This window comes from Papilio xuthus, unplaced genomic scaffold (assembly GCF_000836235.2).
Source record: "Papilio xuthus unplaced genomic scaffold, Pxut_1.1 DF827135.1, whole genome shotgun sequence".
NCBI lineage: Eukaryota > Metazoa > Arthropoda > Insecta > Lepidoptera > Papilionidae > Papilio > Papilio xuthus.
The window spans coordinates 592,655-610,505 of NW_013531514.1; the positions used below are offsets into that span (position 1 = coordinate 592,655).

Genomic DNA, 17,851 nt, shown 5'->3' on the forward strand with positions numbered 1-17,851 from the left:
AAAACTTACGTTTCTTAGTGTTGCTATTTACTAAATTTAACCTTACCGAAATGGTAGTTTTCGGAAATACACATCTCTACCGCACTCAGAAACTTTTATCCCTCAATTTAAACAGAGCTTCGTAGCTACTTGTCGAAGAGTATGTCAGTTAAGATATAAATACGGTTTTGGAGTGGACAAGAAATGAAACATTTCGTAGTTTTTATTTATTTAATTCAAAAAGCATATAGTATTATAATATAATCCTAATACTATAATCATTTATGGAAATACATAACCTAAATCTAGCACAAATGTTTTTACATTTTATCGAAAATAGCGTACAATTATTCATATTTCTATTCATTTCTATGCTTATGTTAATAATTGCGTCTTTTACTAAAATATAACTAACTTGTCAAATCAAAATCTTTCAACTGTTGAATGAAACTTATCTACATTCGTGTAAAAGTAATTGTAAAATAATCAATGCAAATTCATAGTGAACTATCGTCCGATAAAAGTTGATTGATATCTTGCCATGACTAGAGCCATATGAAAATAGAATTTGCACATTGGCACTATGGAGATTTGCTGTACTACTCGTGCACAAGAACATGAGATCTTAGTACAATGACGTTACAGTGGCTATGTTAAATTAAATAAATTAACTTGAAATATATTTAACGAGATCAATACAGTATAGCTTAGACATGCACTATAACGAAAACAGAGTATTGGTTAAGATAAAAATGATTTCATGTTATCTTACACGGGTAATAACTTTAATAATGTTTATTATTTTGTCGATTTAACCGGGTAGCCTCGGAGTTGCTTACGGTAGCACTCAAAGTCGTTATTGGTCCCTATTAGAGACCTTTGCGTAATTTTTATGAGGTAAGAGTTTGGTATAATAAATCTACACTAAGGAATCCTAAACTAAAAACTTCACAATTGGTTACTATACTAAGTTCCCTACAAAAATATATTTGTATATATATAATATTTTTATTGCCATACGACAATACGAAAGTCCCTCTCCACGTTGTCAACGTAGAAACCATTCATGTACTGGCTGCTGAAGAATTCCGACAGCTGGAAAAAAATCATGTAGATTATAAATATAATGCAAATAACAGATACAAAATATGTTGCCACCACTGAAAATGTTTCAAACTGTTTGTGTTACCGTTACACCTGTACAAAAACTCATTTATCTTTGAAAAAAACAGAACAATGTGTACACATGTGTGCAGTGAAAACTATAAATAATTTTTACGTAAAAAAATCATGTAACAAAATTTAATATACTATGTAGAAGTTGGTTGATGGAAATCTTACGTGGAATCCTTTTTACAATATTAGTAAATAAGTCACATTATTTAAAATATGGAAATTATATGTTCCACAGACGCGTTCAAGTCGTATAGCTATTTGATTGATTGGTGTAGGCAGAAAGCTTTCGCAGAATTTGTTAAGCATAAGCTCTGGAGAATTTTCCTTTAAAAAAATAAAAGATATTATTAATATTTTTATTTTAATCATATCTAAACATTGACACTTACATCGAAATAATTTGAATTACATCCATTTTTTTTTCAATAATTTAAACAATTTAAAAAATACTGTGTAACCTATTTTAAAACAGAGCAATTCGGCTTAGAAAATAAATTAAGGTATTTTTTTTATTAAATATAGTACAACAGATTAGCCAATAAGGTTAAACATGTCAATAGTGGTCATCGCACACAAGAGCGTCCTAGTTAGCGTTTACAGTATGAAGAAAATTAGAAAAGTAAAATATGTAAGCTTAAATCTAACCCAAGTTTCTTTGGAAATTTGCTAGTTTATTGAAAAACACATTAAAACTTAAAGATAACATTAAAACAGGTCACAGAAGAATTAATGGCAAGATTGTCCATCTTAAAAATAACACTAGACATCGAAACACTTAGACATTGAGACTTAAGTCAAAAACACTATAGAGTCCAATTTAATCAGACTGTCAAGTCAATTTTAGAGCCATGTGTATACAGAGGGGATGTTTTTAATCATGATATCTATCTTTGTTCATGTACCAGGCTATCTCTCCGTACATGAGCGGCTGGGTGATGTGGGTATGTCGCGGAGTGTGTCTGATATGTCATAACATGATCTGGCGCATTAAGGGAGTGCTGCGCGGCAACAACAGCCAGTTGCGCCGCCGGCTGCGCGGCAACGACTGACGCTCACCCTGGGGAACATACGCCAGGGTTACCAACATATTGCAAAAGATTTACTACCGAAATGTATCATTATTTTTTATTTGGGCAATGTGACCATATCGCCGTATAAGTCAAAATTATGAAATATGTATACCCTTTTTTTGGTTGCATTTAATTTTGATGCAAATCTTTTGCAATGTCAAATGAAAGTGAACACACATAAATAATATTGCTTTAAATTGATGTTTTGACGCAGCCCCTACATGGGCACATATGTTATGACAGACCCCATCTATATAAGAAGGAATGATGAGATGGAGAAATTATATGGATGATCAATACACAGGCCACAACATTTAATGTTCTCGTGCAACAAAAATAAAATCTCAGAAATCGCCATAAAATATTAATAGCATAATTATACCAACTTTTCAACAAAAAAAGAACGATTTTTATTAATTTTAATTTACGTTTTATTCTTTAAACTTACTTTCTTTAAGAGAGAAAACTCGTATCTTCTCGTAGCTAAAATATTGTGAAGACATGATTAGTACATTAAAATCATCATGTATATGTCTTTTAGTCATATTTTTCATTCATTTAATTATGTAGATGTTCTAAAATGAAATATAATTAATTCAAGCAAGGCCACAAATACAAAAGCAACAATCAAACGCATGCATCCTTCACTAATTCCACTAACACCTGTAACTTTTTTTTGTGAAGCTAAATTTGTATTAATATGCTAATTTTATAGATAAAACAAAAATAATAAACATTTTACATTTTCACTATTATTTCCAAAAATGCTCTTATTATGAATCTGTTTATCATTTTTTAATTACTGCTTTACTTTATTTCCTCAGTGAAAGTGGACCTTAACTATCGAATACATGTCTTAAATATCGAGTGACTTTAGAAATTACCTTTAAAAAGTAATTTTTTTTACAGATTTGTAGAAAAACTGATAGATATAAACTTAAAAAAAACTAGTGCATAATTTTTAATTTTTCAATAAATATTAAAAAAAGACGCAATATTTTTCGAATGAAAAAAAAAATGAAAATCGAACAATTAAGAGCGATGTTAAAACGTAACAAAAATAAAACATACAGACGAATTGAGAACATCCTCCTTTTGAAAGTCTGTTAAAAATATTAGTGATAAAATAAAAAAAAATGTTTATATGTCGTAATAGATAAACGACCCTTTTGTTAGCAAACTGCAAGCTTTCTGCCTACATTTTACGAAATAACGTAAATTTTTTAGCAATGAAGTGAAATATTTTAGTAATAATTTTGTTATTAATATACTATTTTAAATAACAAACTATTTTCGTGCGACCTTAATAAAAAAACCTAGTGTTGCATATGTTTTTAAAAGCAAAGTTCTTGTTAGCAGCATTAATGAAGTTTCCACTGATCTATTTACGCATGCTAAAATATAGTGTTAACTTACCGCAGTGGAAGTTCTCCGCACAACCTTTGATGTAGACGCCTCGCCTTCTTTATCTTCAACCACTGAAATTGATAAGAAAGTAAGTTAATGTAACAAAATTAGAGAGATTATCATATACTAGGGTGTCTTGTTAATATTATAAATGCGAACATTTGGATGTATGGATGTTTGTTAGAAGGTATCTCCAGAATGGCTGCATGGATCGAGTTGAAATTTGGTATAGATGTAGATTTTTTATTTCCGCGCGGAAGGAGTCGCGGGCGACAGCTAGTCAGGAATATTAGGGCGGCAGTTGGCAGTAGGTACTCATTACGTCTTTGACAAACCCCTACTGGGCGTAAAGTATACCAACCGCCAACAAATTCAAGTAAAAATTTAGTCGAAGCCTTTACGAAATCGTTCTCACGAACATTCGTGGTAGGCCCCTAGTTACTATAGCTTTAGTGACGTTTTAACCGTTTGTGTGGTTGTGAAAAATAAACATTTATTTCTTAATTAGGTCTAATGTTATTGATTCTATATACGTTGGTCGTTGGCCTAACAAATATACCGATATGAGGTGTGAAAAATGTATTGTACGAAACCACAAAATCTTCGCATAGTAAATATATAGCCTTTTGGAAGCTGTAGATTCTAATTATTAAAATTTGTCGATTTGTCTGCGAGTTTGTGGGTGCTAATTTCAGAAACTGCTTAACCAACTTGAGTGTAGTTTTCACTGATGTATTGTAGTCTGCTTCACTTAACATTTAAGGTCATTTTATCTCAAGCTTTGTAAAAAGAATGTAAGAATATTCAATTTGAAGATTTTGATTTCCTATAAATTTTAATCCACGCTGAATAGATTAGATTTCAGTTAAACTCTTTATTAATTTTTGGATCAATACTTTTATGGTTATATCTCGAAGGGGCGAAACTCCTCGAAGCGAGAGGCCTCGGGCGTCTGCCCACGCCTTCGCTTGCCTCTGATAGTATTATCATTTCCTCATTCTCTTCGTTCTTGTTTTGCATAACCAAAATATAATTTCCTGTTTACCATTTAATTCCATAGAGATCACAGATAACTGTCGCTTGGCATACTTTAGTAAACACGATCAATTTATTTTTAAATAGCAATGGTCAGGTCACAGTCTAATTAAAGGCAGAGACTACATTAGCTGCAATTTTTTCTAACGTACAAAATACATACATGGCGATACAGTATTTAAATACTCTGTCTCACCTTCAGTGGGCAGCGTGAGCCAGAAGTGTGACTTGAAGGTGTTCCAGAGTCCCGGCGGCAGACGCAGGTGTGACGCGGCAGCGCTGGACGCCAGCACCTTGGCGGCGTCCACCAGCAGCGAGGCGCGCCAGGACGCTGAGTAGATGAGCCGCATGGTGGACTGCGCCGCCGTAGAGCAGATCATTGGGTACAGCGCCTCATGACGACGCAGATTGTAGATACACACGCCTTTTGTAACATAAATCAACATACGAATATATGGACAGATGTACATACATATATGTTTGTTAAAGGACTAAACGGATATGGATTAATTATGTCATAGATTACGGTCTAGAATAACGCAAAGGCTACTGGAAAATGTATGTTGTTGTTCTCGTTATATATTTGTTTTGCATTTCAAATAATAACTAGGATAACATCGTTAAATACTTTCTCACTCAATCAAGATTTAAAGGTACAACAAGTATTTTGACAATGGACTTTCATGATTAGATGTAATATAATATTCAGTGGCTAACGACGTGATATTAATAGAAGGTGAAGGCGATCGATTGCACGTGCCGTGAACTATGACGTCAAATAGGATACAGTCAGCAGTTTGTTGATTTTTAATTTGTAACTAAGATATTTTGGTACGATATTAAAGTGGAAAGTCATGTCCCGACAAAAATTCATCATGAATTTTTGTAAGCTAGCCCGACGTATCACTGTACGTCCCCACCAAAGGGCTCGGAGCCTACCCTAACGTTAGGGTTGACTGGGTCATAGTCACGATGGCCCACTGCGGGTTGGTTGACATCCCACATATATTTGAATTTCTTCGCAGATAAGACGTCGGATAAATGTACATATGTAAATAGTCAACCGAAAAACACTTCGGTACATGGCGGGATTCGAACCCAGAACCTGCAGATTACAAGTCAATTACTTAACCCCTGAGCCACCGACGCTCTTATACCTGATAAATTCACTTTTGGCACATATCGTGACTGAAGATTATGAGAAATGTAAACGCAAGTTAATTATCGGTTAGACATATCTTCTATATAACAGTGCCCTTTATTCGTCCTTAGCTGTTATGACCTGAGAGCGTTACGTAACTCCGCTATCAGTTCGAGTCAATTAAAACCGATAGTAACACTCCAACATTATCTTATTAATATTATAAATGGGAAAGTTTAGATGGATGTTTGTTAGAAGGTATCTTCAAAACGGCTCAATGGATCTCACTGCTTGCCTTAGATGTAGAAAATAGTCTGGAAGAACGTAGTAGACTATTTATTAACTTTTTTTTAATGCGCGAATGGAATCGCGGCCTTTAAAGGCGGAAGGCGGTTAGTCCTACATAAATTGTTTATTTAACTACTGCACATTTAATGAACACTAAGTGAGACGCTTACTGTGCATTTAATTTGTGAATGTGCTAATGATAAAATCATCCTCTCTGCGTACTGAATCTCATTACAATGAGTATGATAATATTTTATACACATATGTATATTTTGACCTACTTTAATACACTTTAAAAACGATAAGTTTCGTACGAGTTTAATCTTACTAATATTATAAATGCGAATGTTTAGATGGATGTATGTATGGTGAAGGTATCTTCAGAACGACTGCATGGATCTTGCTGAAATTAGGCATAGGTGTAGAAGTCAGGAAAAACACATATGCTACTACTTAAGTTTTTTTTAATTGGGCGCGGACGGAATCGCGGGCGACAGCTAGTAAGCACGAATTCACACAATTGTTGTTTTAGTTTTGAGATGTGAAAATAAGAGGAATGGTCACTGCACTATCCGGTTGTCTGGCACATCGGGTTAATGCCATTTGTATCGTAAACAATGAATCAATTTAAGTCAAAGTTCAACAGATATTTATTTGGTGTGTTACGCTTTATTATGTTGTTGTAACGCGGATATTGACATTACCACATCCCACGTTCTTTTTAACACATTAAATGTCACTAAGATTTATTGCGTGCCTAACTTTGACACTAGCTACTAACAAAATTAATTGGTTTTCAAAATCGTCTATTAGTACGTAAACACGCGAATGCGCATTAGGTCACTGATCTCTTTAGAAATGTTCAATGTTACTGACTATATTTAAATTTATGTATGTAGTTAATATTATTATTAATTCCTCACATCAGCTACCGTAAGAATCAAAATGGCGAAAATCAAATTGGCACATAATATCACGGCTTGTATCCTGTCCATTGTATTATAGAAGAGAGCTATGAATATAAAACGCAGTGTTATTTACCTTGTGGCTGCCTATTGATGAAGAACTCCAGTGTGCCGACCCACATATCGACGCGTACGCCGATGATGCTTCCTCGGCAGAAGCCGACCGAGCCTCGCACCTCGGCCGCGTCATGCCGCACCGGGCCCAGGTACGACAGCCCGTACGACTCCGAGTCCTGACCCAGCAACGACGTGAATGTGAACTGCGACTCCGGCACCTGGCCCGAACCTACGCCAACCATCTGCACACAAAAACATTGCCTGGAGTATGTTCGTCATACCAAATATAGGTACCTAAACAATCGTAGACGCCTAAAATGTAGGCAAATTTCGCATGAAATAATATATTATATTTTTATGAGATAAAGATAGTGTTAATCTTCTTTAACTTTTCTTTATTTCACCTATAAAAGCTGACAATAATATTATATAATAAATCTAAGTCTTTATCGGCAAAGATATTTTAAACTAGCGGTATCCCGCGACTTCGTTAGTTGGAAATTTAAAAAAGTAACAAACGCGGATTTGCGGATAGGCAGGCACAACATTTACATTGTTATGTAGTAAACGATGTTTTTTGATGTCTCTGGTAGATAAGATGCATCTTTAATAATGAAGCAGTTTGTAAATGTTTTGTTGTTGACTTTACGCTTGATAATATACAAAGTTCTATGAGAAGGTAGACATTGATTTACGCGAGTGTACAGCTCAGCGTAACCTCGTCCCGGGCGAGCGCTGCACGCCGTTGCAGAATTATTGATTAATTCGCAGACTACGAGTATTGTTATATTGTATATAGAAGGCTTCGCATTTAAATGTATAGATATTTTATAATAAATACGATTACTTCTTAGAATTTATCATCATCATCAGCTCACTATACGTCCCCACCGAGGGGCTCGGAGCCTACCCTGAGTTACGAGTGCCTAGGCCATAGTCAACCACGCCGGCCAAGTGTGGGTTGGTTGACTTCACACATATCTTTGAATTACTTCTCAGATATGTGCAAGTTGCATCACGATGTTTTCCTTCACCGTAAGAATGTCGGAAACACATTGGTACATGACGGGATTTGAACCCAACACTTGCAGTTCAAGAATTAAAGAAGAATTGAAAAATGTAATCAGCCTAAGCATATTAATTGTTATGGTGTTCACGTACAGTTGTTAAATAGTCTTTAGGACAGGAACAAATATTTTTACTACAAGCACACATAACAAAACTGTATTATAAAAAATCATTGTTACTTAAAAAAACTCGTAATTTTAAATAGTCTTTTTGCTCTTGTCCATAATTTTTTATCATGGCTTATGGTATTGTTTATGGTTTGAATAATACAACAATATGAACTTTCTGTCCTTGATAAATCTTTACCATTTCAAGTTGCGTTCATAACCAGTTGTTCGCTGTAATACCGAGGCAAAACGTTGTAAACTTTTCAGTAATCCGGCGATTATGACCAGAAAAGAAAACAAGAGGCAGCTCATATTACCTTCACAATGTAATATCGTCATATCAAAAGTACATAAATACGTAAATAAGCAATTCATTTTCATATTTTTAGTATGAAAATTCTAGAAACTTAATTTCTTGTTGTTCCAAAAATCCATTTGATACTTAATTAAATCTATAAACAGACCTCACATAAGAAATTAAGCCTTTTCGACTTTATTTAAGTCTTAAGTGTCTTTTACTACGAAAAATAATTCAGTAAACATTTGAATTTATTTTTTCTATCTTCATACATAGTAATCTTATAAATGCGAAAGTTAAAATGGATGGATGGATGTTCATTTCAAGTTATATCTGGAACAGCCCAATTGATCTTTATGAAACTTTGCACAGATGTAAAACATAATCTGGAAGAACACACTGGCTAAAAATCATTTTTTTTCTAATTCCGCGCAAAAAAAAATATAATTAAATCGATCACTCAGACACATAAAAAAGTGTAATAAGAATGAGTTGCATTTAAAATTAAATGTGGTTATTTGTATTAAATATGGCATAATGCCAAGGAGGAAAATCTATGCTTAGTATATAATTTGACTCTCTTAATTATTTCTTATGTAATCTTAAGTCATTATATTTAATAGTTATTGATTTTCTAGAACTAATCTCATATGACTTAATAGTTCAATGATCAAAGTCCTTACTATATCACATCTATACAATTATGTATGTAATAAATATTTTTGATACTAAAGGTATCTACAAGAGCAATTTAATTTTAAGAAAATTTCAGACATTATAACAATAAAAACTTTGTTAAAACAACTAGTTCAATATTAGTTTACAATTCATCAAAATAAAAGAATACAATATACTTACAATATCAGTGCCATAGGGTTCCGACAGCATTTTAACCTCCCAATAATAGTGATTGTTGTGCACCATCGGAGTCTCCCCACGCACCGCAGCTGTTCCAGAACTGTAGAAAGGGTGGAACGTAACCTGCTTTCTGTCATCACTCATCACAACTTGGCTTCTGGAATCTGGCTGATGCCATTTCCATTCAAACACTAAAACACATGTAGTTATAAATATTAATGTGAAGAAATTAGAGGGTAGTTTTAAAATCAAGTTGAAAAATATAAAAAAAATGTCATATTATACATACATATATTACAAATACTGTACAAAGTCATCAATCTTTATTACAATAAAAAAACTATGCAAATCCTTAGTAGTAGCTATTAACAGCTGTACTCAACAAAACAGTTGATTTTAGACAAAAAAAAAACAAAGTACTAACTAGTAATCAGTGCATTTTTTGATAATGCGACATCAAGTATATAAGATAATAATCTTTCTTACCATCAGCTTCCTCGCCACATGAACATCTGCTTAACTCCTTCCACAGTACAGGTTCCTTCTTTACCCAACATTGGCAATAAGGACGCGCTTTAATGTCCGTATCGTTGTATGGTGCACTTCGTGATAGCATTTTGTTCACAAAAGCCTTTCTTTTATATCATGAATTAAACTAACATAAATCAAAGTGGAATCCAAATATTTATCACTGTAACACTAATTATATGCAGAATATCCAACAATGTTTAAGATATTGAAGACATTTATTCAGGACTGTGACAACGAAAGTTATTTGGACAAAGCAAATATATATTAAAATGCACAATTTATCATACAAAAGAACCACACAATCAGAAATATTTTAATTGATTGACTGAAGATAAAAAATGAAACCTCGTATTTATATAGTATTTCAATTTACGTTCAGAAATAAATTACAATCATTGCGAGGGCCCAGAAACAATAAATTGTGTGTTTACTACTGTCAGATAGTTAAATTAACAACGAGTAATGTAATTGGACCAACGAATTACATTTACTTAATTAAAAAATTGCATTGTATACAAATACAAAAAAAATCAAGTCAATAATGTAAATGTCAAACATGTAAATTTTCGTTTCCCTAATTTCAGAACGGACTTGTCTTGTTGCCAGTTTTTGCTAGAAAGTTCCGGAAGTCAAGTTTTGCAACCCGCAATCCGTTTAGTTTAAAAACCTGCAAGAATTGATTAAACTGCAATTTATTAAGTCATATTTTATTTATTTTTGAAATCGTTTTATATGTTGTTATGAAAAAATAACATGGAAAAAAGAAGAAACATTTACCTTTAAGTACAATATCATACAATATATTAGTTGCTATGACAACGTTATTTGTCTTGACTGTAATAAGTTTTTCTTATAAGGTAAAGCTGGTAATTATAAACACATCTACCAAAGAATTGAATCAATATTAATTGGTTTAATTCTCTGATTGGAAACTTGACTTTTTAATTTCTAGCAGTTACCTTCCGTTTTATTGATTTGAGAAATTATTCTTGTAAGTTGGTATTGCTTGTTTTGTTCTGGCGCCCCGCCCACGGGACTTGTCATTTTTGTTTCAGTTTAGAATAAAATTAAAAATTATTATTGATAACATGCAAAATAGCTAAGAAATGCATTTAATTAATGCTGAATATTACTTGTAAGTCAATCAACGTTGAATAAACAGGTACTTTCTATGAATAGAGAAATAATTTTATTAATCGCTTAAATATGTTGTCAGCATTCAAGTTTAATTAAAATTGTTTAAATTTAATGTTGTATGAATGTGATCGTAAAATATTAATGGTTTCAGAATCAGACAAAATTAAAGTGTGAGAAATGGTGTTTGTACACTAAGTTTGGGTGCTACGAAAGGGGCTGATTTTGACGCGCTTGGTTGCTGGAGCACCGATGCATTTCTGGATAGACAAACGTAGTCAGTGCGCCTACAGCGGCCGCCAGCGGGTACCATCCTCACTGTCCGCCGGTAAGACCCACTTTGCACTTGCACGAGTATTTTTTTCTAAGAAAATATTCTTGCTTAAATTGTAAATCGTTTGCATTTACACGACTTTTTTTGTATTTCATCACTGAACCTTTTTATTTCTTTAACATTTAAACACAACGAAACGAAACAACATGAGTAGTTCTGTACATGGCTATGAGTTTCTTAAAACACATTCAGGACTCTTATAATTTAGGTATACTAAATTGACATAGCTGGATGAATAAGTTGAAAAGGTCCATATTTATATTCACATTTTTAAGACACAACTTCTTAATATTCAACACAAAATAAAGTGAATTTGATTGTTTAATGATATTGTTAGGGTTCCATACAGCAAAAGGACAAAAAATTGGACAATTATAGCATCACTTACTTGTCCATCTGTCTGTCAAGACCCTTTTATCATGTTAAATTGTAATGAAAATGTTTAGAATATAATTGTAGGCAATGTGCCATGTAAATGTATTGTTTTTAATATGTACTGCAGGCGTAGGGCGCGCACGTGGGCGCAAGGGCATGGCGGCGCCCGTGCACCGCTTCGCCGCCGTCGACTGCGCACCGCGCCGCCCACACCGACCACTTAGACACTATGCGTAAGTATAATTAATTTGTAAGCAAATCTCATTGCAACACAAATCATGACAAAGATGACACATACACTACAGAAATTATGTTTTCTTTCCAGGCCTCCACCTTTACCTTCAGTACATTCAAATCGTAGGCAAAATGAGGAGCCAAGTTTGTATGTGGAAATACCTCCGGAGCCTCCCCAGCCCACAATCGCAAGCCTGGCGGCCGCGAGAAGCGTCACCCCTGACACACTACTGCGGACCGCAGCACTAGGGCTTCACAACTCGCCCATGATGGCGCCGCACCTCAAGTTTGGGATGCTAGTGTCCTTTGCTTTGGCAACGGTTTTCTTAGCCGGTGCCAAATATTACTTTGATAGACATGTAAGTCAAATGAATAAAAAACCTTTGAACTCAAGTACCTCTAGTTACAGAGCTGGAAACTTTAGGGAGATGATTTATATTGGTGTAGTTTTCTGTAATACAATTTTTTTTTAAATATTCATGTTGCCGCTGATTGTTAATTTAGTATGAGTATAGTTGGTAAAAGCACAGTGTAACAGTTTCGGCGGTACATAAGCAGTGTGTTTTGTATTGTATTGTGCAGGTGGTGCACACAGGACTGACGAGCGAGGCTGGCGTGCTGTGCGCGGCCATCGCGTGCCTGTGCGTGCTGGGCTGCGCGCTGGCGGTGTGCCGCGCTCGCCCACCCCACCCGCCGCCCGCACCGCCCGAACGTGTCTCCTCCACCGCGCAAAGACACGCACATCAGGTAACACCACCACTCACAACTGATATAAATCTTATTGCTATATATTTACAACTTTAATTTTAAACACAACATAACTGCAATTTCAGATAGCTGAAGTAGCTGAGGAATTGCCAGCATTGCTTCCGGCGTCGGAGCGCTCCGAGCGGCGAGTGGAGCGGCTGCCGGAGCGGGCGGCGGAGCGTGTAGCGGAGCGGCCAGTAGAGCGTGCAGCGGAACGCAGCGCGGCGGGCGAGGCACCTCCGCCGTACCACATCGCGGTGCTGCTGCCCGACCGCGCCGCCGCCCCGCCGCCCGCCTACAGCGCGCTCAGCTAGCCCGACGAGTTCATCATCTAGCTCGGACAGCAACATGAGTTCATCATATAGCTCAGGTAACTCGATCACTCCTTAGTCTAGCTCCGACAACCCAGTGAGGTACAACTCCAACTAGACTAATGGTAGTCCACCTAGCCTGATGAACTCATCCCGCTGCGGCTAGCTTGATGAGTTCTTTGCAGAACTTGTATAGTTAACCAAGTTTAACAAAAGGACAATTGATTATAATCTCGCTGTCGTGTTCAACGAATTTATCATGAATCTCGAACTAATTTGATTTATTAGCTTGAGAAAGACTGGCGACTTATGTTCTTAGTGTGGTGTTAGTACAATATCTTGACAAGCTACAGAGCTGGGGTACTGAGGATTATCTAGCCTGTAAAGTTGAATAGCTCGTGTAGCCTAGTTAGTTGGTACATCTAGCCTTTAGTACAATGCAGTCTGTTTAAACTGTCTATGATGTTTGCATTGTATAGAATAATCTCTTTGACAATCTTCCTTTCGAATATAGCTTTGTTATTTTTGTATGAATTTTGTAGGATTAGTAATATAAGTGTATTAAATTAAAATATTTTCATTTGAAGATCATCTGGAGTTTGTTGTAACATTTTTGGTAATTCCGTTGTTTTTGTAAAATTATTGTGTATTCCTTGTTTGTGCAATAATTTGTAAATATTTATATGTGTAGGGACTTTCTACTTTCTTAGATGAGCCTAAAATAAATTAAAGACCAAATAAAATCTGCCAAAAAAAAACCGGTGTTAGACAAATGTAAATATCTGTGTTTCAATGTTGCAAAATAATCTAATAGTTCTAATAATATTCTCAAATTACTGGAATGGAAAAAAAAGCTTTTTATCTACTTTCTCATATATGTTTTTTTTTATTTTCCTAAATGTAATAAAATGAGCCTATAGTAAATTAGGCAAAGCTGTAATGAAGCTAGATTGTTTGATTAAGTTTAATTAGACTTTGATAAAGACTGCAATTTATTTATAGTGAAACAAGGATGTCTGGACCGGTGAGGGGCGCTGCTATCGCGGGTTTCTGAACATACATTACATGATACTACTGTAATATATTGTTTATGGTTCTCGCTTAGCGGATTGAGCCAGTATCTATTGTTTATGGTTTTAGTCTTGTTCTTAACAATACTCTACTTATGGAGAAGTGTCGTGAGCATACAAGTGTTCAAATTATTTAAATTATTGAATTATTTTTATCTGTTGATTTAAATAAAAAAAACACAAACATTTACAAATTAAAAGCTTTCGTCCGCGCGGGATTAAAAATAGATGTTGGCCGATTCTCAGACTTACTCAATATGCTCACAAAATTTCATGAGAATCGGTCAAGCCGTTTTGTAGGAGTATGGGAACAAACTTGAACGAAAATTGTGACACAAGAATTTTATATATAAGATGACAAATTATACAACAGCTATAGTAGGAAAAAGGATCTTGAGACACTTTCTGTTATTGACAGGAGGGCGCTAGTGAGCTGGCATAATTTATTTTGACTTATACCTCACAGGGTCAGATATCCTTCTCTATACTTATAATTATGTTTTTTTTGGGTAAGACTTTATTTTAGATCTATCATATGACAACTAATATTTTATAATTTTAAAATAATTACGTAGCTATAGAATGAAATTTCATTATTACTATTAAGTTTACTGCTTTATATTTTGTATACGTAAATTAATATTTCTTAGCAATCATCATCAGCTCACTATACGTCCCCACCGAGGGGCTCGGAGCCTACCCTAAGTTATGGGTGACTAGGCCATAGTCAACCACGCTGGCCAAGTGCGGGTTGGTTGACTTCACACATATCTTTGAATTTCTTCTCAGATATGTGCAGGTTGCATCACGATGTTTTCCTTCACCGTAAGAACGTCGGATAAATGTACATATGTAAATCGGAAATCGAAAAACACATTGGTACATGGCGGGATTCGAACCCAGGATCTGCAGATTGCAAGTCAAGTGCTTGACCATTGAGCCACCGACGCTCCTTTCTTAGCAATATGTTTGTATATTTAAAATATGTTTCCAATATTCCAATATTAGAGAGAAATGTAGAATGATCAATTTAACAGTGGATTTTTACTGACTAAAATATGTGGGCAAAATTATCATCGCTGTTTGATGTTTTACAGATGTTTCTTAAGTGAAATGTAGATACAGATGTTTTAACTAATTGTATGTAAATGTATAGTTTGTCGTCCATTGTGTATACAACTTGTAGTTAAATAAAATGTTAGTAATTAATAATAACGATGTATTCACGTTATTTTTGTTGATGTACTAAATAATTCATTATTTGGATTTGTAGTTTTTTTATTCTTAAAATGATGCCTACAAGAATTTTTAATATTTATAAGACTTATTGTGAAATAAACCTATATGTATCTGATCTCATTTCTTATTGTATTTGCACAATTTTTTATTTTATTTTTTGTAACATAATAATGTAAAATATACTGTGGTTTAGTCAAAAATCTTGTCGTCTTTTAGTATGTAAGTTTAAACTACCCTCAAAATATTTCAATTTTTATTTTGAGACTTCCAGTTAAAAATTTTTTTTTCTCTTTAGTAAACTAGATGTAGAATTACAGGCTAGGTCAAGTTAATTTTACACTTTTATTTTTAATATTTTTATTGTCGTGACAATTATACTTTTCCCGTAAATGTAACTTAATGACAACTGAATAATCTAGTTTCGGAAATTATTTAAATAAAACGTATGTTGCGAATTATATTGAGGGTAGTTTGTTAAAAGTTAATGTGACCGTTAACAATAGTAACTGTTAGTGTACTCGATGTGTGTTCGTTTCGCTGCGAGCGTTATTTTTGTATGGGGCCCGCGCGGCTCCGGCGTCGTCTATGTAACGGACGCTTAATAAATTATATTGTCAATGTGGTTCTTGTTGTTTTATTATTAGATGCTTTAAGATTGTACTCATTTAAGAAAGAATTATATCGGTTATAACATCTACAAAAATGTAGGATACGCAGAAACGTCTTCACTCGTGTATGGCTCGGGTTTATACTGAGTAATGAGTACAGACTGTTTATTGACTTTCTCCCAATTCGCTCAGTCAGTATTGCCAACATTTCCACTTTCATTATAGAAATCATTGAAAGGTTAAATAAAAACAAATTAAAGCTCGTATTCTCATATATTTTTAATTAATAACATTAAGTACATACTTTGACAAAATAAATAATAGATTTACACTAAATTATATTTTATTAAACCTAAATACAATGTGGGTACACGTAAAAATACATTAAGTGAAAAAGCGATCGTTTTTTTAAAAAATGCTTTATATTTGGTACTAAATAATGGATTTTATTACACAAGGAGGTAAAAATCATCACAAATATAATATCTATTCAGGGGGTTTGACTGACCTTGATTTTTCTTAGCTACCAATTTTTGAACCAATTAAATAAACCAATTATGAACAGTATGTATGCATTTAATACGTTCACTGCCGATGTTTTCATTAAAGTGTACTTAGAGAGAGTCGATGGCCTTGAACGTGTTAAATAGTCAATCCTACTTTACAATTTTTAATACATACTGAAGTCCTGAATTAATTAACTATTTTTATTAGATTAGTCATCAATATTTATGTTGAAAATTTACTGGATATTGTTATGTATTATACATATTGCACACACCCACAATTAAAAAGATTATATTTAACTAGCATTTTAAAACATAACGAGAAATACGAGCAAAGCGTAAGTAAAATGACTAGTAAAGTCATAAAACAGCCGACCTCAGTAACATTGAAAGCGTTATATTATAAAATATCTATTATTCAATGATTAATTAAAAGCTTAAATTAGGATCGTAAATCGAAACTATATTAAAAAATTAGGACTAAAAATAATCGAATGATAGGATTAAGTGCATTTAAGCGTGGATATTAATTGCAAAAATACTCGTAAAATGTTTTTATTATAAATTTATATTTAATGAGGTTATAAATAAGAATTAGTACTATAGTATTCATAAGATTATATTTCGACAACTTATATTTACGTATAAAAGATCTCACAAGATATAAGAGACGTTGTTAGTATAAATTCTTTAAGGCATGTTTTAAATATCATTATTCTAATAATAATAGACAATATTTTGCACTATGATGTAATATTATATGGTGATAGAACTCTAATAAAACCTTTTTAACTTTTTATTTTTTAATAAATGGCAACAGTTATATTACTTTATTAATTTCATAAGACATCACTGATTATATGCCATTTTTTTTTACATCATCATTCAACATCAACTTTAAATAAGCCAATTTTTATTACTTTTTTACTGGAATGTTACAAATGCTTTAACTACGAGGGCAAAGCTACTTGAAGCATGAATTGTGAAATGCGAGAGAGCAAGAATTTGTCATAAAACCATGAGACATTTGATTTGTCGCGCAAGTCGTTGTTTTTCTGTGCGGTAATTTCTATCAAGAAGCTTTACATTATCACCAAAACTTTTTTTTATTGGCAATTAATATAAGAAAAAGTTCCCGCCAACCGCAAAAAAAAATAAACTGACGATTTTGTCAATGACATTTAGGTAAAATGTTGCCATGATTTCACAATTTAAGAAAATAAGTAAAATGTAAATAATACATTATGAAATAGTGGTAACTGTTTAAATGCAATCATTTAATAAAATAGGCAAAAAAGTAGCGAGCAAAAAAA

At 33.7% G+C, this 17,851-nt stretch overlaps 2 protein-coding genes across 5 annotated transcripts; one reads left to right on the forward strand and one right to left on the reverse strand.

Annotated features, from left to right (window-relative positions):
- Positions 1–281: 281 nt before the first annotated feature.
- Positions 282–10,291, reverse strand: LOC106119702 (SPRY domain-containing SOCS box protein 3). Of its 3 annotated transcripts, XM_013314831.1 has the most exons (7): positions 9,936–10,291; positions 9,450–9,640; positions 7,138–7,360; positions 4,864–5,091; positions 3,642–3,703; positions 2,674–2,708; positions 2,126–2,212 (listed from the first exon to the last, which is right to left on the reverse strand). In XM_013314831.1, the coding sequence occupies exons 1-6, from the start codon at positions 10,063–10,065 to the stop codon at positions 2,679–2,681; spliced, it is 864 nt and encodes a 287-aa protein (XP_013170285.1). In that variant the 5' UTR covers positions 10,066–10,291; the 3' UTR covers positions 2,126–2,212; positions 2,674–2,678. The 3 variants fall into 3 exon arrangements, with proteins under 3 accessions (XP_013170284.1, XP_013170283.1, XP_013170285.1); XM_013314830.1 differs by lacking the exons at positions 2,126–2,212; positions 2,674–2,708 and adding an exon at positions 282–1,074; XM_013314829.1 differs by lacking the exon at positions 2,674–2,708 and having other exon boundaries at positions 1,603–2,212.
- A 318-nt stretch (positions 10,292–10,609) lies between these two features.
- On the forward strand, positions 10,610–14,367 carry LOC106119617 (uncharacterized). Of its 2 annotated transcripts, none has more exons than XM_013314663.1 (6): positions 10,610–11,142; positions 11,269–11,442; positions 11,951–12,056; positions 12,149–12,416; positions 12,640–12,804; positions 12,891–14,367. In XM_013314663.1, the coding sequence occupies exons 2-6, from the start codon at positions 11,367–11,369 to the stop codon at positions 13,116–13,118; spliced, it is 843 nt and encodes a 280-aa protein (XP_013170117.1). In that variant the 5' UTR covers positions 10,610–11,142; positions 11,269–11,366; the 3' UTR covers positions 13,119–14,367. The 2 variants fall into 2 exon arrangements, with proteins under 2 accessions (XP_013170117.1, XP_013170118.1); XM_013314664.1 differs by having other exon boundaries at positions 10,610–11,115.
- The last annotated feature ends 3,484 nt before the right edge of the window (positions 14,368–17,851 follow it).

What these genes read in the sequence shown, in the direction of transcription:
- LOC106119702 (XM_013314829.1), bottom strand. Translation starts at nt 10,065, where the DNA reads ATGCTATCACGAAGTGCACCATACAACGATACGGACATTAAAGCGCGT. An exon ending in ATGTGGCGAGGAAGCTGATG is followed by an intron (nt 9,641 to 9,935) that starts GTAAGAAAGATT and finishes CATGTGTTTTAG; the next exon opens with TGTTTGAATGGAAATGGCAT. An exon ending in CATCAATAGGCAGCCACAAG is followed by an intron (nt 5,092 to 7,137) that starts GTAAATAACACT and finishes ATGTTACAAAAG; the next exon opens with GCGTGTGTATCTACAATCTG.
- LOC106119617 (XM_013314663.1), top strand. Translation starts at nt 11,367, where the DNA reads ATGCATTTCTGGATAGACAAACGTAGTCAGTGCGCCTACAGCGGCCGC. An exon ending in AATATTACTTTGATAGACAT is followed by an intron (nt 12,417 to 12,639) that starts GTAAGTCAAATG and finishes TGTATTGTGCAG; the next exon opens with GTGGTGCACACAGGACTGAC. An exon ending in CGCAAAGACACGCACATCAG is followed by an intron (nt 12,805 to 12,890) that starts GTAACACCACCA and finishes CTGCAATTTCAG; the next exon opens with ATAGCTGAAGTAGCTGAGGA.